Raw genomic sequence first — 19,912 nt, 5'->3', positions numbered from 1 at the left:
TCAAGGAGTTAGCAAATATTTATTGAGCCCAGTTCTGTGGTGGGAAAATGGCAATGGACAAATGCATGCATAGCTTATGTACTCCCAGACCTCCCAGGCCAGTGGGGGAAGACGTTACCCAAGCGATCATTCGATTTTATCAACTGTGGCAAGTGTTACGAAGCACATAGGGACATGAGAAGCTGTTATGGGAGGTTTTTTTTTTTTTTTTGAGACAGAGTCTTGCTCTTGTCACCCAGGCTGGAGTGTAATGGCACGATCTTGGCTTACTGCAACCTCTGCCTCCTGGGTTCAAGCGATTCTCCCACCTCAGCCTCCCTAGTAGCTGGGATTACAGACACCCGCCATCATGCGTGGCTAATTTTTTTTTTTTTTTTGATGAAGTCTCGCTCTGTCGCCCAGGCAGGAGGGCAGTGGCATGATCTCGGCTCACTGCAAGCTCTGCCTCCCAGGTTCACCCCATTCTCCTGCCTCAGCCTCCCGAGTAGCTTGGACTACAGGCACCCGCCATCACACCCGGCTAATTTTTTGTATTTTTAGTAGAGACGGGGTTTCACCATGTTAGTCAGGATGGTCTCGATCTCCTGAACTTGTGATCCACCCACCTCGGCCTCCCAAAGTGCTGGGATTACAGGCGTGAGCCACCGCGCCTGGCCATGCCCGGCTAATTTTTGTATTGTTGTAGAGATGGGGTTTCACCATGTCGGCCATGCTGGTCTCGAACTCCTGACCTCAGTTGATCTGTCCACCTCAGCCTTCCAAAGTGCTGGGATTACAGGTGTGAGCCACCATGCCTGGTCTGTTATGGGAGGTTTTGACCTACTCAGGGAAGTAAGGAAAATCTCTCTGCCTCTGAGGGAATCTGAAGGATTCTGAAGATTTTAACCAGGGAGGGAAAAATTTTTTCTAGACAGAAGGAACAGCATGTATAAAGGTCTGGGGTGGGGAGGGGGAATGGCCAGTTAGAGAGACTGGAGGAAGTTCGATGTGGTTACAGAAGTGAGCAGAGGCCAAACCATGTGGAACCTTGTAAACCACTTTTCGATGTTTCTCGAGATCAGTGCAATTTCCCAGCTGCAAGTAATGGGCTCAGATCTGCATTTTGAGATCATCACGGTTGTAGTGAAGGAGAGATGAGAGGGAACAAAAATGGAGGAGCAGCCAGTCAGGAAAGTGTTGCCATCACTCATGTGAAAAAGATAAAGAGAAGTGGGTGGATTAGAGGGAGATTTAGGGGTAAAATTGAACAGACTTGGGATATAGGTAAATAGGGTCTGGGGACGAGGGAGAGGGAGCTGCCAAGTATGCCTGTAACTGATGGGAAGTATCTCCTTCAGTACAGCAGTGAAGACAGGATGTGTGGAGGGGGAAGATGTAGGGGAGAACAAGAACTCTGTGTTGGACATGTTGCCATTGAGGTGCCTGTGGACACTCAAGTGGGGATGTACACTGAACAGTGAGTTATATTAATCTGGGGTTCAGCAGTAAGGATAAGGGTAAAGAGAGAAATTTGTGTCACCTGCATGTAAAGAGAAGCGGGAAGTGGAAAGCCTAGACCTGAGTTTTGAGGAACCCCCAACCTTTACTAATGGGGAGAGGATGCTGAAGAAACTTGAGCAGGTGGCCAGAGAGGATGAGGGGAAACCATGGGAAATCAGTGTTCCAGAGGGGCTGTGGTCATCGCTGGGTGTCAGACACTGCTCAGGGCCCTGGCAGATGAGGTCTGAAGAACAGCTGTTGAATTTAGAGATTGGAGGCTACAGTTTATTGAGACCTGGTTTGGTGCTGTTAGGGAGCTAGAAGGCTGACTGCAGGGCCTGAAGAGTGGGAGACACAGCTCTTTTAGGGCCTGAAGAGTGGGAGAGACATGAGGATGGGGAGCCAGCTCTTTCAAGAAACTCTGCTGTGGTTGAGAACAGAGACACTCAGTGGGGTCCAATGAGGGTTTTGTTCCCATAGTAGAGGCTTGAACACATTCATAGGCCAATGGGAAAGATCCAGTTGAGAGCGGGTGGTTGAGCCTTCAGGAGAGAAAAGGGATGATCCATGGGGCAAACTCCTGAGAAGGGGGAGGAGATGAAAGGAAGCTTCTGTGGATGCAGCAGATGCAGGAGGGTTTCTGTGTGGTTTTAGTCGGGCTCGGGCCGGTGGCTGACGCAGGCAGGCACAGTGGCTCACCCATGTTTTATGTGTATTTCCGTGTGCGTGCTCCTGCTTTCCCCAGGTCTGGGCCGCCTGCCTGGCCCGTGTGCCATAGGGAATATCCACACTGGGCCTGGGCGGAGGTTGGGCATCTCCCGCTCTGGGCTTGCTCCCTGATGAGATTCTCAGACCGTGCTTCCCCTCATTCATGAGAGGAAGGTTCACAGAGCAGGCGTGGGAACCTGCCTGGCCGCCAGAGCCTCCTTCCGCTCAGGCTGAGGTTTGCTGCATCTCTGTCCTTATTCCCTTCTAGACTGGATTGGCTGAACCAGGTGTCCACTCTTTTTGGCCCATGGCATAAAGAAGGGTTTGGGCAACCCAGTGTGTCCCAGGTTGTTACCGCCCCCCCGCCTCCACCCCCACCCAGCCTTTGTTGGACCCCCTTCTCATCAATCTATCACCCCTGCACATGCCACCAGGACTGCCTGGACCAGAGCCCGAGACTCTGAAACCCACTGGGAGCTCGGCCCTGGGAATGGGCCTTCCAATCTTGGTCTCCAGGGGGTGGGCTCCAGGTCCCTAGTCTTCCTCAGGGTCTTCTCCACTGGTCTGCCTCCTCTCCTGATACCCAGTTCCTAGCCGGGGTGATCCCAGCCTCCCGTAACAGCCTCCTTGTGGTGGTGCTGGGAAGAAGGGGCCCGTGTACCCGGCAGGGCCCCCCAGGCAATGGGCATGAGGGCAGGCAGGGAAATCCCGTCAGCCTCCAGGGACGCCCTCCCTACAGCCCCGGCGCGGGGATCGGGTCGTGGCGACCTCTCCAGGCGCCCAGGGGCTGGGGAGGAGGGCGGGCCAAGGCCCGCAGGTGGGGGGCGCCAAAGCCAGGCGGGCGCGGAGTACGTGCGGGGGGCTGCGGGCGGCATGAAGGGCGCGGGCGGCCAGCTCCGGCTCCCGCGAGGCCGGGTAGCCTGGGCGTTCCCAGGGGTCGCAGAAGACGGCGAACCCCGCCGAAGCCCCCGGAGCTCGGAGCCAGGACGCAGGCAGGCGTGTGGAGCGTGAGGTGGGGACGTGGCGGCGGCTCAAGTGGGCGGAGCCCCGGCCGCGGCCGGAGGCGGAGTCGCCAAGGGAGGAGGTGCCGAGCTGACCGGGCGACGCCGCGGGAGGTTCTGGAAACGCCCGGAGCTGCGAGTGTCCAGGTGAGCGCTCCGCCCGCTCAGCCGCCAGATCAACCCCAGCGCTGGGGCGCGGGCTGGGGTCGCCAGGCTGTGCGTTCTGCCCGCGCGGGGCCGAGAGTTAGGGGCCGGGGCCGGGGCCGGGGGTCGCGCTGCTAGCCGCCAGCAACGCAGCCCGGGCCGCAACCCTGCACCCTCCGCCCTGTTCCTGTCTGGGTTCTTGTCCCGCCGCCCTCAAGCCTTCCCGAGCTCAGGGTGGTGAGGTCAGCGGCGCCCTTCGTGCAGTTCCCTCGGCGGTCAGGCGGGGCTGGGAACTTGGCCGCTCTTCCCTGTCAGGCTCCCGGGAAGTGGCGGCCTGACCCCGGGCTGCCGGCTATTGGGAGAGGGGGCGCGGCGTCCGCCTGGCCCTGAGGGGCCTCTTCATATTGGCTAAGCCCGTTCTGCACCCTCCCAAGGGCTGGGAGTCCGAGGTCTTGTCCGGGCAGGGTCCAACTTGGAGCCCATTAGATGGGCCATTGGATCAGAAAGTCTTTTCTCCCCCAGACATCCTTGTGGAACCAGCGTTGTTTTTCCTTGGCAGCTGCGGAGACCCGTGATAATTCGTTAACTAATTCAACAAACGGGACCCTTCTGTGTGCCAGAAACCGCAAGCAGTTGCTAACCCAGTGGGACAGGCGGATTGGAAGAGCGGGAAGGTCCTGGCCCAGAGCAGTGTGGTGAGCGCTGTGCTGGAAGGGAATGCGGGTTGTGGGTACTTGGTAGAGCACTGACTGGCTCCGGCCAGAGGACTTCCCGGAGGAGGTGACCCATGAGCTGGAGTGGTCAGAGGAAGGCTGGCAAAAGGGCAGCGTGGACAGAGGAACAGCCTATATGAGTGGGAGCAGAGACCTTGGCCAATGTCATTCTTTATGGCCTTGTAGTGGAAGCAAGGTGATGGGGAAGGAACACTGTAGGGGATAGCTGTCCACGGACACTGTCTTCACGACCCTGGAGTGAGACGACATGCCTGGTACTGTGCCCTGCATGTGTAAGATGCCCAGTTGACCCTCGCAGTATGAGCCTGGATCAGGGCACTTCTTGCCTCAGGTATTGCTGGGCAGCCCAGGTGGGTCCTTGGCCTTTGTGTTCTATTTGACTCTTTAAGATGGTGCAGGAGAATACAAAAAATTATCCGGGCATGGTGGTGCGCACCTGTAGTCCCAGCTACTCGGGAGGCTGAGGCAGGAGAATCGCTTGAACCTGGGAGGCAGAGGTTGCAGTGAGTTGAGATCGCGCCACTGCACTCCAGCCTGGGCGACAGAGCGAGACTCCATCTCAAAAAAGAAAAAAAAAAGAGAGATGGTGCAGGAGAGCATTGAGATCCCTCCCAAGACTGAGACTGTTGTCTTTTGCTGTAGCGTGACGCCTGAGATTTGTGCTTCTTGATATAGACTACCTGGAGCCTCACAGCCCCAGCCCTCTTGTAGGAAATCCTGTCCTAAGAGCAAGGGCTGGAGTCTGTTACATTGTAGCTTGGGGCATTCTTAAATGTCCCAGACTTTGTAGAGATCCGTTGTCCACCTAAGAATTTATAGGATGTTTTTGGGGTCCGCTGCTTGTTCTCAGCCTATATCTCATCTGACATTAACAGGTTCCATAATTTAGTCTCTGTTAAATGAACTAGGATCTCCTTTGGCTTGTACTTAAACTGCCCCTGAAGTGTCCAGGGTGTAGCCGCTCACTGTGGTTCTGGGCCTCAGGGCCCGGTCTCTCTGTTTGCTTCTCCCCACTCACAGAATGTTTGGTCTTTGAATTCTTTTCTTTTAGGGCCTCCTTGTTCTTACACAGCCAAGTGTCCACTGTGTGGCCCAGCCAATGAAGCCGTGTAGCAAGGATGGAGTGAGTTGGCTGGGGGCCTCATCTCAGAGATGCTGTCATACTGGATCACCCTAGTTCTCTGAGAGCTCAGCAGGCAGACTTGGTGACAGCTTAGCTGAGGCGTTGTCTGTGGCATGTGATAGGCCCTTGTATCCTGTCGAAAGCTCTGCACTGGGGTACTGTAGACAGTGCTGACTTAGTCACTGGTTTAGACTGGCCCCAGCTGATCTCAGTTCATCCCTTGAGTGCCTTCTGCCTGTTTGGCTTCTGACTGGAGCGTGCCTGGGGCTGCAGTGAGGGACGAGAGAGAGGAGGTGGCTGAGGCACTATTCTTGCCTGTGGGTAGCTCGTACTCTGAGTTTGCTGCTTCATATTGGCAGCTGGCCATGTGCCAGGGGAAGAGCCGGGCTGTGAGTGCTCATCAAAGGAAGAGACTACGTGGGTGCAGCTCTGAGGAATGAGTCGGTTGAGGGAATCTAGGGTCTCCTCATTTCCTAAGAAGGCCTCCCTTTTTCACTCTGCCCTCCCACATCCTTGGGAGGGTCTGAGACTGGAAGCAAGGCCTTGGCTGATTTGTGGCCACGCTGGCTGATAGTGTGCAGAGGGCTAGGAGGTGTGTCCCTGGCTCCTGGGGTCTGTCAAGAGTTTACTATTATGCAGATGGAAGTTGGCAGGAAAAGCTGTGATGCAAGTACATGCAAGCCCAGCCGAGTGCTGGAGTGAGAGTTCAACTTCGGGAAAGTTGCTCACACCTAGCAATTTGGACATTTGAAGTTCCTTAGGGTAAGACATCAGCCTGTCCTAGAGCAAAGAGGGCTGAAGGTCCTGTGGTCTGTGGGCTTTGTGTTAGGGACATGGACTGAGGGATAGAAAGACAGTTTTTTTTGTTGTTTTTTTTTCTCAGAGCAGAGGGGAATGAAAAATCTGGATGATTTACCGGAGCCCTAGAAGAGAGTTCTTGTTCAGCTGGTGTCATTGCAGGGCAGAGGATTAAGTGTTTGGGTAGAGTGCCCTCCAGCTCAGATGGAATCTATCTGAGCCTGGTGACAGGCCAGCATCTGCTCTGGACCTTTCAGGAAGTGCTTGCTTAGAGGGTGGCCTGTTTTGTACCTGGCATTCTGAGGGCCAGGGTGTAATGGAGATCCTCAGGCCTGGGTACTTGTAGGAGCCTGGAATGAGCAGGTCAGAGGCATATAAGTGCGTGAGTTCCTAGAGTATTGGTCCAATCCCCCACCTTTTGCTAGAGAACATTGCTTGATGAGCTTTAGAGCCAGTGATTGACCAGTTCCAGGGTTATCCCCTGATGATCAGTGTACTACATTATACCTGATTCCAGTCTCTCCTGAATTAAATGTTTCATCTCTTGTGGTGCTCCTGGGACGTGGAGATCACCCAATTTCTGCTTTGTTTGCATCTTCACTGTCCCCTAGTCTGGACCTTCTTTCTCACCCAGGAATCAGCTGACTTGGGCTGGGCAGCTGGCTGCCTCAGGTCCACTGATGTTTCTCTGGTGCCCTTGGTACTAATGATTGACATAAATTATGCCTAGTGCGGGGCTACCTGCCAACATCTGTCATCACATTCAGTCCTCCAATAGCCCTATGCGATATAGGTCCTAGTATTGTCTCTATTATATACATGGAGAAATTGAGGAATCCTATAACTTGTCCAAGGTTACAAAGCCGGGAAATGGTGTAGAACTGGGGTTTAACTCTTAGTATGTCTGACCCTAGGGCAGGTGTGCCTATCCATTTGACTGTACTGCCTTGCCCTGAGCTGGACTGGCTGGTTATTTGTGAGTGCTGTCATGTCTAAGGTAGGAGTGACTGCCCATCTGAACTTAAGGGACCATGTTGCTGTTTTCTGGGTCCATGTTGCATTCCTTCCTCTGGTGAGATCCAGCCAGGGATGTCGTGGACCTGCTTTATGAACCTTTGGTGTAACCCATGATAAAGTCCTTAACCTGGGCAGGCATGCTCTTCCTGGGCAAAGTGTGGCTCCCTTGTTTGGGAGTCCATTGCACTTTAAGGTAACAGATTACTGAGTAGGACTGGGTTTGACTCTTGGTTCTGTCATTGATTTGCTGTCAGATGTCAGATATGTAGGAAACCCTCTCTCAGCCTCAGCTGTTGGTCATTTGTATCTATCTTATATCTGAAATGGAGGTCGTTATCTAGCTTAGAAGGTTTGGGTGAGAATTAGATAGTAGAAATGAAAGATTTTTGGAAACAAATAGTGCTTATCTCAGACTGTGTTCCCAGGAAACAGCCTGAGACAGAGCTTAAGTACTTAATGCTTTATTGTAAGGTGTAATTGCAGGGCAGCCAGGGTGAGGGAAAACGAAAGTGAGGTGCAGGCCTGTGCAATGGCTCATGCCTATAATCCCAGCACTTTGGGAGGCCGAGGTGGGTGGATTGCCTGAGGTCAGGAGTTTAAGACCAGCTGGCCAATATGGTGAAACCCCATCTCTACTAAAAATACAAAAATTAGCTGGGCATGGTGGCACACGCCTGTAGTCCAAGCTACTCAGGAGGCTGAGGCAGGAGAATCTCTTGAACCCAGGAAGTGGAGGTTGCGTTGAGCCAATATTGTGCCACTGCACTCCAGCCTGGGCGACAGAGCGAGATTGTCTCAAAAAAATAAAAGAAAAAAAAGTGAGGTATAAAGGAGGATGGGAGGTGGTGTTTTAGCAAGCTGGCTACTCTGCACGGAGATGTACTTGGTTACCCTATGAGGGCCCTTTGGTAGCTACTGGGGAGGCCAATCTGGTACTTCAACAGAGTCTGGAGATAGTGACAGGAGCCAGAGATTCTGGCATGGGCCTGGATAGTCTCCTCCACTGGGCTGAGGCAAAGTAAATACCCTGGGACCTGGGAGACAGGTGAGACCAAGGGGTTGCAAGGTGGGACGTAAGATGCATCCAATATAGTGGTATATGGATTTTATCCTCAAATGTAGTTCCCTTTTATGAGTTAGTCTCATCCAGACTGCCAAGTCTCTGCCAAGACTGTGACTGAAAACCCAACTTGGCTTTTGCATGTCAGTTTTAACAGCCTTCTCTGCTACTTCATTGTCTAGTTACTGAAGCAAGACTTTGTGGTGTTGATGGTACCCAGGTGGGGAAGTGGAAGTCAACCACTGTTCATGTACCAGGCAGAGAAAGTATGTGGATAGATACAGGTAAAGATCTTGGCTTTATTAGGTTCTTGGTAAAGGAGAATATTTTTTCACATAAAGTAGTTGTTGAAGATACGAAACCTGGCATGGTGAGATGAGGCTGGAGAGGGCAGCAGGGCCTGATCACACAGTCAAAAGGACCCTTTGGGCTAAAGAGTTTGAACTTTATCCTGATGGCAGTAGAGAGCCAAAGGAGGGCCTTGATAAACTATGCTGGCTACTTTGTAGAGCAGAGGTGGGAGGAAGGCCAGGTGACATGTGGAGAGGCCAGTGTAGTGGGGGCCAGGATGGCTGTAGGGGAAGTTAGGGGTGGCTCAGATCAGGGTGATGACTGAGGCTAAGGAGAGTAGCGTGCCCCCCATACTTGCCTAGGGTGCTGTGGCAGCAGCTTATGGGCCTGAATGGACATCCACGTGCTTGGGTGGCAGGGTCTCCTGGAGCCTCTGGATCCTCTTAGGCTGAACACACAGGTCCTTTCAGCCCTGTTATCCTAGAGTTGGAGGTAGCGGGGAGTCATGTCCAGTTAGGTTTTCCCCCTTCACAGAAGGCAGGCAGCTTCTTGTTCACTGCCAAGCAAGACCAGTTTGTTCTCAGCAAGCTCATGTTCTGTCTCTAGGCTGTTAAATACATTGTTAAAACTCAAGCTGTTGCATTTGGGTTGCAGCTGGGAGCTTGGCAGAGGGTCTGTCTGATGAGGTAAGGAGAGAAGCTAAGGACGCTGCTGGTTTGCAGCTGGAAACATCTTTTCATGGCCATTTGGCCAGATTGTAAATGTCTTTTCCAAAGTTCAGGTTTGGTAGGACCTCTGGTTGTATGTCTTGGAATTGCTCCATGTTTAGAAACAGTGCCAGTCGCCTGATGGGTGAATCGCTGTTGCTGGGATGTTGGCAGGTTTTGCAGGACTTCCCTGTGGGGGTCCAAACACTGGGGCTGGCAGGTCCTGTTTGGAGTCTGTTTGAGAAGGGCCTGCTTTGTTTTCTTTACATTTTAAGCATATGATAAAATAATTTTAAAAATTGCTATAGAATTTCTTGTAGAAAGAGAAACAAGCATAAAAATAAAAAGAAATTATTTCACCAAGATATAGCCAGATGTATGACTCTTTTCTTCCATCTCTGTATATACACACATACATTAATTTTTCCTTACAAAAATGGAATTATAGAGTGCATATTATTTGGGGCCCACTTTTCTCACTTAACAGTATGCTGAGATCTCTCCATGTTGATATATAGTATTCATTCTTAATATACTCCATAAAAACTCATTGTATAGAAGAAATGTAAAATTTCTATTGTTGTGGTTTCCTAATTTGAACATGTGTGTGGTGAAGTATTTTTTGTTGTGTTCCTGGTATGGGACAGACATTGTTCTAAACTCTGGGAATGCAGCACAGATAAAACTCAGTATTGGTTTTCTGCTCAAGATGTCACTTTGTTTTTCGTAAAAGTGGGTTTGACATTGTTCACCTCCAGACTTATTCCAGTTGGATTTTGAGGGTTACTGGGAGGGCTTTTGGCAGCACTGGATGCTTTGTAGGGGCACTTAGCAGGTACCACATACTTTTACCTACTCTGTCTTAAGCAAGCTGTGGGCATAGTTATGAGATGGGATGGAGGTTGGCCTTTCCCACATTGTGGGGCACAGTCCCTATTGGATGCTGCCTCTTCCCAATCTGACTCTAATTAGAGGACTTTTTGTACAGAGCCTTTTGAGTTAAGGGGCCCAGGCTTGAGAGAAATGGGGCAGGGCTCCAGAGTACCCCTGCCAGAGATGTCAGTGTTGATGCAGTCTGGGAGCTGCTTGGAGGTGCCCAGCTCTCCAGGCTAGCAGAGTTAGTTATCCCCTTCTGCCACCAGAGCAAGACTTTGCAGGCTCTTGGTAGGTAAGTCATCTGTAATTACCTGTGATTCTTTGAGGCTCTGCCCAAACCCCATCTGTGATTCTTTGAGGCTGTGCCTCCAGGCTGAGATTCAAGAACGGGCTCAGTCTAAGCCAGATCGCACATTCCAGAGAAATCACAGCTGGTATTCATGTAATGAAGAAACCTGGCTTTTCCCTGAGTGTTGTGAGGTATGAACCATAGATGATAGGAGCAGAATGATTTGAAAGGAATGGACAGACTTCCTCCCTGGAATTTATCTGGCCTCTAAAAAGGTATGCAACTGCAACTGGAGACACACCTGGGGAGAGATGCTGGGTTCCCCACTTCCAACCATGTCTGGTTTGGAATCCTGCCTGGGCCCTGTTCTCCCACCACCCCAGCTCTGAGGAGCAGTCAGTTGGTCCCTTTCTGCTCACAGATACATCTTCCCAGCTCTGTGTTTTCACTGTCCCTTCCCTACATACATACAGAAGGTGCTGAGCCTGAGCCAGTCAAGCCTTTTGAAGAACAAGGAACAGACACCACATCACTTAGGTATAAGGGGCTTGTGTAAGCAAGAGAGAGGCCTTCTGAAATCCTGGGATAGAGAAGACAGTATAGTAAGGCCTTGGAGCAGACCTGTGGCTAGAACCAGGAGGGCCTGGACTCTCCCTCAGGGCCAGCCCAGGCTTACTCACTTTCTCTTGATTTGCTCTCTTCTGCTGCTTTAACTCCCTAATGGACCCCTTAGCACAATACTCCCTACCCTGCAGCAGGTTCCAGGTTGAAAGATAATTGTCCTGTGTGTCTTGGGACCCCCACACCTAGACTATGACAGGAAGACTGTCAGCTCTGCAGACATTTGGTGTAGGCATGAGCACATGGGGCCATTCACTTATTCTTTCCTTCTGATAGAGGATCCGTTTGCAGATGGGAGTTGTGGTTGGCCTTCTCTGAGCCTAACCTGGAATCTCAATGGATTAGGATTTCTTCTGAAAGAGTAAGATGAGGAATCGGGTGTGCTGTGTGTCTAATCAAGTATGGTGGGCAAAAAATTGATGAACTGGCATTAGCTTAGACTTAGGATTCTGTCAGATAAGGCTTATGTTTTTTGGGGGGAAGCATTTGTATTTCCTTTGTTTTGCTTGTTTTGTCTTAGTAAATTTCCATTTGAGCACTCCAGTGGGGTGCTCAAAAGCAGGGCAGGAAGAAGACCACCAAAGCTGGGGTATAGATGGGTGCTAATCCTCCAGCACAGTCTAGGCTGCATGGCTCAGCTGGGAGACGATATCAGAAGCTTCTGTTGTGGACTGAGGTTTACTGCCAGTGGGGTTTGTCTCAGGTTGTGCCTATTTCTGGGCTGATGAGAAGACAGTAGCTGGCCCCTTTCCCATGTCAGCAGCCCAGCCTGAGGTTTTGGCCATGTGTGGCATATTCATTTTTGTCTCCTGAGTGCCTAGATCAGTGCCTGGCATCTGCGGGTCTTCAGTAAATATTTGTGAATGAATGGTGACGGGCCAGCGAGAACAGTGTCTGCCAAGGAGCCTTACTACAGGAAGAACACTGTCTGCCTAGGAGACTGTCTCCTCTGACTGCTCTTTCTCTGGCAGGTGCAGACTGACAAGGGTTAGTTTTATTCCTCTTCTGGCTGGCCATCTGTTGTACACCTTAGTTTGGGTGTTGGTACCCTGGAGGATATTTTGTCAAATTATCTTTCTGTTATTATCTCTCGTGTACTGTTGCCTCCTTGTGGGCAGGGACTGGTTCCCCAGAACCTGGCACTGTCCTGGCATATGTGTTGGAAGGTAAGATAGAAACAAGCAGCAGTCTGTGAAATAAGAAGGAATGGGCCAGAATCTTGGGCTGACAGACCATTGGAACCAGAGCTGACTGTACCCCACTGTGATTCCGCCTTCTCATGGTACAGGTGGTTGCTGGGAGTTGAGAGGATGGGCTCTTTGCATAGGGCACATGACTTCCCAGAGCAGGGACTAGAATTGAGCACACATCACTGGCTGCATGCTCTTTGTTCTTTCTGCTGTTTGTCCTTTTTAGTTTCTGTGTGCTAGGCCAGGATTTTGGTATGTTTGATTATCTGCATATGTGTGCACATGCCTATATGTGTCTCCTCACCTAAATTACTCTTTTTCACTTTGTTGATCCAGTGATTGTCATTGAATGCCTTTCAGACACTTCCCTCTATGACCATGAAACTCTGGGTGTCTGCATTGCTGATGGCCTGGTTTGGTGTCCTGAGCTGTGTGCAGGCCGAATTCTTCACCTCTATTGGTACGTGCCAACAGGACTGTCGTCTCACTGACACTTTGGCTCACATGTCACGGATGTATCTGGCTGCAGCCTGTTCTCATTTAGAGTGGGATAGCCTTAACTACTGGTTTTGACCAGTTCTGAGGAGAGTGGAACTGGCAGAGTTGCTGTTTTACCCTATAAGATCCCAGTGATCTGGATGTTCAGGGAGCCAGATGTCTGAATTGGGTCTTTCTCCCTGGGAAGTGCAGGCTGCACTTGGGCTCTCTGGTCTTTTTGACCACCTTGCCCTTGGACCAGAGAGTGGTTCTGAGCAGCAAATCCTTTGTATCCTGAGGATCAAGCTTTTCCTATCCTTCTGACCTAAAGTTCAGAGCTTTTTATCCTCTGGTGAGCCCCCAGGATATCCATGCCCCAGTGTCATGACCAGCTATGTAACAGTCAGAGAATGAGATTTAGGGCTGCTTCTTGAGTGACATCCAATGCATTTATTTCAAACATCCCCTTGGTGCCTCTGCCTCTTTCTTCCTGAAGTTGGGAGATAGGACCCCATGAGTGCCTAGGCCTCCTTTAACTCCAAGTCCCTATGATCCCCAGAGAGCTGACATGTTCTTATCCCAGGGACTTGCTTCTGTCCAGCTATTCTGTGCCCCAAGGAAGTAGGCTGGACACCCCTCGTCTGTTTCTCACTGGTGCCTTTCTTCTCTCCCTTGCAGGGCACATGACTGACCTGATTTATGCAGAGAAAGAGCTGGTACAGTCTCTGAAGGAGTACATCCTTGTGGAGGAAGCCAAGCTTTCCAAGATTAAGAGGTGTCCTAAGTCCCCATACCATCCTTAGTTGGCCTTCCTTCCCTTCTGCCCGTCAAGGAACAAGGAAGCCATCCAGGGTGCCTATAAGAGGAAGCCCTTGAGAGGGTGATGTGGGGCTGGCCGGGTTACTTCATGCCAGTCCTTGAGAGGAGCGAAGTATATGGGCTAAGGAGTCACTGTTTATTTTCTATTTAAGACCTTTTCCCTTACATTGGGGGTCCCAGCTGTTATCTAGATTAAGGGGCTAGAAGTATCTGTGGGGAGTTACTGTATTCATTTTTCATTGCCTCTTGATGAAAAGGGCCCCAGAACCTGGCACCAGGGAATTCTCACTAGGGAAATTATCACAGGTCAAGACCTATGTGGGTGGATGCGTTAGTCTTCCTTTTCCTCTGGTTCCACAGCTGGGCCAACAAAATGGAAGCCTTGACTAGCAAGTCAGCTGCTGACGCTGAGGGCTACCTGGCCCACCCTGTGAATGCCTACAAACTGGTGAAGCGGCTAAACACAGACTGGCCTGCGCTGGAGGACCTTGTCCTGCAGGACTCAGCTGCAGGTGAGGGACGGTGAGCAGGTACTTGAGTGAGCCCATATGTTCGTGTGCTCATGCCTGGGTTGTTGTGTCTGAGCCTGTCTTGGGTCTGGGTGTTGGTGGGCAAGTGCATTGTGGAAACAGTACCCTGCTGGTCTCATGGCTCTCTCCCTTCTCTGTGGGGACCTGGAAGTTGGCTGTCCTTGGTTTTTAACATGTAGTGATGGTCAGTTCTTTTTTTTAGCATCTTTTTTTTTAGTGTCTGTCTTTTCTTATTTTTTGCTAATGACATTTTTCCAATTATACTTTAGTGATACATGTTTATAGAAAAGTCGGAAAACACAAAAACAAGAGAATTATAATTCTTAATCCAATTGCCCAGTGGTGAGCATTATTAAAATTATAGTTTTTCTACCTATGCATATACATTTAAAAAATGGAACTATACATACATACCAGGGCATGCAAACTCAGTTGCTTGGAGGGACAAATGAATTTACAAGTGTCAAGTGGGCTGGATGATGGGACCAGGGCAAGCTGGGAAGCTGGGGAGCATAGGTCTGATCTAAATTCATTCCTATTCATATCTTTTACAAACAAAGCATATCTGTTGGTAGATTTGTGACAGAAGAAAAAATTCTTTCCATGAATTTCCCAGCTTCTTTATATGCCATTCAGCGTTCTTCTGCAACATGATTTTAATGGCTGGATGGTGATTACCTGTCAGATGGTGATAATCTGTCATACTGATAATACTGTCAAATGGGTCAAGTCATTGGATATGGGATTTTTTCTGAATTATCAGCACCTTTTTACATATTTCTTGGTGTATACTTCTGATTACTTTTTTAGGGTAAATTCCTAGAAGTGATATTTACAGATCAGAGTGTGAACTTTTTAAAAGCTTTAAACTATACCTGGTGCTTTTATTGTGATAATACTTTTTATGCCCTAATACTTTTCTGTCAATAAGAAGAGATGGTAGGGTGGGCCTGAAGGTGGGCTCTCCTAACTCCTAGCCCTGCGTTTAGTTCCCTGGACTCACTGACTTTTTTTTTTTTTTTTTTTTTGAGACAGAGTCTCACTCTGTCACCAGACTGGAGTGTAGTGGCACGATCTCGGCTCACTGCAACCTCTGCCTCCGGGTTCAAGCAATTCTCCTGCCTCAGCCTCCTGAGTAGCTGGGATTATAGGCACGTGCCACCATGCCCAGCTAATTTTTTTTTTTGGTATTTTTAGTAGAGACAGGGTTTCACCATGTTGGCTAGGATGTTCTTGATCTCTTGACCTCGTGATCCACCCATCTCCACCTCCCAAAGTGCTGGGATTACAGGTGTGAGCCACCATTCCCGGCCGCCTTTTTTTTCTTTTTTTAAAGGGACAGGGTCTCACTATATTAGCCCAGACTGGAGTGCAGTGGCTATTCACAGGTGCGATCATAGCACACTGCAGCCTTGAACTCCTGGCCTCACGTGATCCTCCTGCCTCAGCCTCCTGAGTAGCTGGAACAATAGGCACAGAGCCACTGTACCCAGCTCTTCACTGCCTCTTTTCCCTGAGCTGTGAGTGCTGATTAACTTCAGACTAGCTGTCTCTCTGGCTGAGACATTTTAGCCCATGTGGCCAGACTGGGTTGGGCTTGGGGGCAGGGTGGCCTCTGGAGAGGGATTGGTGAGCTCAGCCAGGCTGGAGCTGTGCCCAATGAGCTCACTGCCTCCAGAAACCACGGCTGCCTTTCCCAGACTCCCGCCTCTCCTCCTGGGCCTGCAGCTAGGGACAGGCTGTTCTGCCTGCACGGCAGGAGACTAAGCCTACCCAGATGACCTCCTGTCTCCAATCTTGTTCTCCACACCCTACACTCCTGCCATCATCTGGTTCCTTTGGAAAACCTTATGATTACCTGGAAGGAGATAGGGCAGGCCCAGAGAATAATTGGTTGTTTTCATCTCTGACTTTTCTTGCCCCTGAAATGAGTGGGGCATGCTGACAGTGTGGCTTTTCCTGGCAGCATGTTCCCCTACCCCCACCCCACCAGATTCTAAACTCTTTAGAGTCCCTGACCATGTAGCTATGAAGACAAGGAAGGCAGGGTTACAGCATCTTGGTCCCTGTCCCCAGTTATGGCTGAAGTGGATGTTTAGGTCGGAAGTCATAGGTGGCAGTGGATATAGCTGCTCTTGGGAAGAGGTTGGGGAAGGAATGGCCTTGTTGTTCCCCTCTCACTTCTCAGCATAGAGGCAGAATTGAAGGCCCTAAGTCAGCCGGGGAAGGCTTGGCTCCCACCTGGGATTGTAGGAGGTACACATCTTACTTTGCAGCTAGGGCTTGGAGTCCCAGAAAAGCCTCCTTGGAGTACTTCTGTGGTCAAAAGCTCTCCCAGGCTTCAGGCTGTGGTCTTGAGCACCATAACTGGAGAGCCCATGCCCTGAACTCATTGCAGGTCTGAGTGGTGGGAGTACAGAGGAGAACAGGCCCACTGTTGTCTCTCAGGGGACTGACCTTGCTGGGTTGGTGCAGCCCCACCTTGGTCCTTGGCCTGTCTAGGTGGTCCTTCAGCTGTCAACCTAGGGGAGGGGGATGACCTCCAGGACTTTCATCATTACCTTTCTGGATGATAAGTGCCAGTGGTCAGTAATGAGTGGCCAGCTCGGCTTCATTAGTTAACTGCCATTGTCCCTTGGACTCCTCAACTTGAAATGTGTGCTGGAAGTCTGTGTTTACCTGACTAGCCCAATTACCCTGGATCAAAGTTTTCCATGAGATTCATTTTCCACTGAGTGGTTGACAGTTCTTCCCTGAGTCCTCTCCCGTGCTCTTCTCAGTTACCCTCTCTATCCTCTGTTTCTTCTGTCTCCACCAGCTCTAACTGAATGCTTTGGAGCCAAGACTTCTAGACTCCTAAATATTAACCAATATGGTAGACTGTTTCTACTTAGTTCCAAAGAGCAACACGGGCAGTAGGTACAATGAGGAGTAAGAAAGGAAAAGTCCCCATAGACTGGAGTCATCAGGGACGACTTCCTGGTGGAAGGGGGCAACAGCCTTTGAGGGAGGGGGTGGGGAAATTTCACTAGCCAGAGACCCTCTTTATGGCTGCCTCTCTGGTCCCAAGTGGAATTCTGCCCCTGGATCAAGGGTAATCTCTTGTTCTGACTCTCATTTGGAAGGTTTTATCGCCAACCTCTCTGTGCAGCGGCAGTTCTTCCCCACTGATGAGGACGAGATAGGAGCTGCCAAAGCCCTGATGAGACTTCAGGACACATACAGGCTGGACCCAGGCACAATTTCCAGAGGGGAACTTCCAGGTAACTCACCACTCCAGGTGTTGCCTGTCCCGCATGTGTCTCTTTAGTGGCGGGACAGGTTGGAGCCACCACCAACTTGTCGCCTCTACCCTTGGGTGCACCTCTGGTGCACCTCTTGGCTCACCAGTTTGTGCTGGACTCCCTCTCCCATGAGAGGTTTATCCCTCAGCCCCTGCCCTGCCACCTCCCTCCATGTATTAGCCAAGGCCCTCTCCTCTTGCATCTCAGAGAAAGCCAAACTTGCTGCTCAGGAACCCCTCCGCCTCTGTCCCCAGAGCACCACACAGATCTGCATTCAGACCTGCTTCTTATCTCCCACCCTCCAGTGTCTTTTCATCTAAGGCTGATCTGGGCTTACTCTCCCCCTGTCCTGAATCCTCTCAGTTACAATCTCTGCTGCTATACATTCTGTCTCCACCTCTCTGGGTTCTACCCTTCAGCTCCCATATAGGCTCTATTCTTGCTCATCTTACACTTGCCTCCATCAGTATCTGAGAGTCTTTTGAGTCTTTGCTGCTGATCCATCTCTTCTCCCCTCCTGGTTAGGCTACTGGATAGAGTAATCTATACTCTGTCCACTTTCCTAGTTCCCATATACTCCTGAACTCACAGTAGACTGGCCTTTTTCCCCACTGTCACTGATGCTGTTCTTGCAAGGTCATCAGTGGCCACTTGGCTGGTAAATGCAGCGAACAAGTTTCACACATAATGTTCTTTAACTTCACAGCAGCATTTGACAGATGGATTGCCTCATTCTTTGTGATGTTCTCTCCTCCTTTGAATTGTAGGATGCTGATACCTGCTTCTCTTTTAGCCTCTCTGTTTATTTTCTCTCAAGTGGCCCCTCTCCCACTGACTTCCCAGTGTTAGTGTTTATAAGAAGATGTTTTGAGGGCTGCTGGAGACCAGTAAACCCAGCGATTCACTGTGTGGGGCCCATGCAGACCCAGCTTATTCCAGCTCCAGAGCCCCAGCTGCCCCCTTTTAGACTCCATTAGAGAGAGGGCAGTTCAGGGCACCTGCAAGATCTGTTCACTCTGTAGCCTTGAGATTGGTTGCTTGGAGGAGGGAACCACACCCTGGCGTTGACCTCTCACGTTCACTCAGGAAACCCATGAATGTCCTGAATAGGGATATGGGGCAGAAGGGAATTACTCCCTAGGACTCCATCCTTACCTCATCTTCTCCCTGAGTACCTTCCCCAGGTGAGCCCAGCCATTTCCATCACCTGAGGTGGATGACATCCAGATCTGTGTTTCCTGCCAAGGCTTGTCTCCTGAGCTTCTAACCAGTGTAGACAGATGCCTTTGGGACATCTCTACTTGAGTGTTCCATGGACTTCTCGAGCTTCATGTGTCCTGAACTGAAATCCTCATCTCCTTGTGAACACTTTACCTTCCCCCTCATCCTTCTATCTCAGCGAAAAGGACCTCCATCCTCTGGCTGCCTAAGCCAGAAGCCTAAGGCCTATGGATTCTACCTCCTTCTCTCATGTCTTCCGTGCTTATCCCCTGACTCCAGCCTCACAGCTACTTTTTTCTCAATTTGATTATCAAAATACCATTCTGACTTGTCTCCTACCTCCAGCTCACTGCTTAAGACCATCCTCCATGTGGTCTTAAGCACACATTTGTTCGCATGAGTTCCTGATTACTGTGCTTAATTTCCAAAGCTAAACCCAAACTCCTCCTGTGTGTGGTCTTTGGGGTCCCGTATGACTCCATTTTCCTGGCTTCCTTGCCCATTGTGCTCAGCTTTCCCTATCACTCAGCTCTTTTGTCGCACCCCCTCTATAGGAATACCTTTACCCATGTCAGTTAGGCTACTCCATGTCTGATTGCCTGTCAGCGCTCAGCTCAGCTGTCACTCTCCCAAGTGCTCTCCAGGGAGTAGACATTCGAGTTGGCTTCTGGGGAGGATGCTGAGTGCCAGGGAGCCATTCTTAGCATTCTTGGCATCTGGGAGACATGTTCATAATAGCTACTGGTCATTAGCATCCTGGGGATCATAGGAGACATCTTCATATGTCATCTCGTTGAATTCTTGGCACAAGCTCTTTAAAATTGATGATATTATCTTTATTTAGAGATAAGGGGACTGAAACTTAGAGAGATACGATAACTTGTCTATAGTCACGCAGCTGGTGGGCGCCCTAGTGAGGCCAACACAGACCTAGTTTAGTTCAGCTCCAGAGCCCCAGCTCAGTCAGCTATGTTACTCTGCCCCAGCAATGCAGGTTCCTGGGCCTGCAGAGCCAGAGGAGACCTGTGGAGAGGGAAAAGGGGCTCCAGGAGCCCCCGCAATCCCTGGCCTACCTGTGGACTTCATCTTGTGTTTACTCTCCCCAACTTCCTATTCCTCCTTATTGGTTCCTGAGCCACCGGGGTGAACAGACCCTGGTCCCTGAAGCATTTAGCCTACTGTGTAGGGGTTTCATTCCAGGCAGAAAGAGCCTTCTTTGAGTTCTTTTGTGTCAACCATGTCCAGGTTGCTGTTAATGGGGCTGTGGGGAGTCTTCCTTGCTTTCCAGGGAGAGTCACAGCCCCTACTTCCCCTCCATGGTATCTGCTTTCTCATTATTCTCTGAAGAACCACATACATAGTCTTTCCCATCTTGAGCCCACCCTAAATCCTGCATCTCCCTGTAGCTGCTTCTTCATATTGGCTTGAAACTATCTTCATGGTCACTTTCCAGCACTCCCTCTACAGCAGATGACCTTTGGTCATAAGACCCACTGAGCTGATACTCAGCAAGGTCCCTGCCACTTAACAGCCAAAGCTGGCA

The 19,912-nt window shown here is 50.4% G+C and overlaps 1 protein-coding gene across 13 annotated transcripts in view; it reads left to right on the top strand.

Annotated features, from left to right (window-relative positions):
- Positions 1-3,008: 3,008 nt before the first annotated feature.
- The window catches only part of P4HA2 (prolyl 4-hydroxylase subunit alpha 2), a 35,653-nt gene continuing 18,749 nt past the window's right edge, over positions 3,009-19,912 (top strand). For 2 of the 13 annotated variants that reach the window (XM_055299429.2, XM_063613002.1), the window contains exons 1-6: positions 3,276-3,335; positions 3,855-4,027; positions 12,399-12,498; positions 13,194-13,290; positions 13,695-13,846; positions 16,990-17,127. In XM_055299429.2, coding sequence (XP_055155404.1) covers positions 12,411-12,498; positions 13,194-13,290; positions 13,695-13,846; positions 16,990-17,127 — 475 coding nt within the window. In that variant the 5' untranslated portion in view covers positions 3,276-3,335; positions 3,855-4,027; positions 12,399-12,410. Of the gene's footprint in view, positions 3,575-3,854; positions 4,028-12,374; positions 12,499-13,193; positions 13,291-13,694; positions 13,847-16,989; positions 17,128-19,912 lie in introns of all 13 variants that reach the window. The other 11 variants (XM_055299428.2, XM_055299433.2, XM_063613006.1 and 8 more) reach the window with 10 other exon arrangements.

Source organism: Symphalangus syndactylus, chromosome 11 (genome assembly GCF_028878055.3).
Source record: "Symphalangus syndactylus isolate Jambi chromosome 11, NHGRI_mSymSyn1-v2.1_pri, whole genome shotgun sequence".
Lineage (NCBI taxonomy): Eukaryota > Metazoa > Chordata > Mammalia > Primates > Hylobatidae > Symphalangus > Symphalangus syndactylus.
The sequence above is the reverse complement of the archived record's forward strand: the minus strand, read 5'-3'. Positions and strand labels throughout refer to the sequence as shown.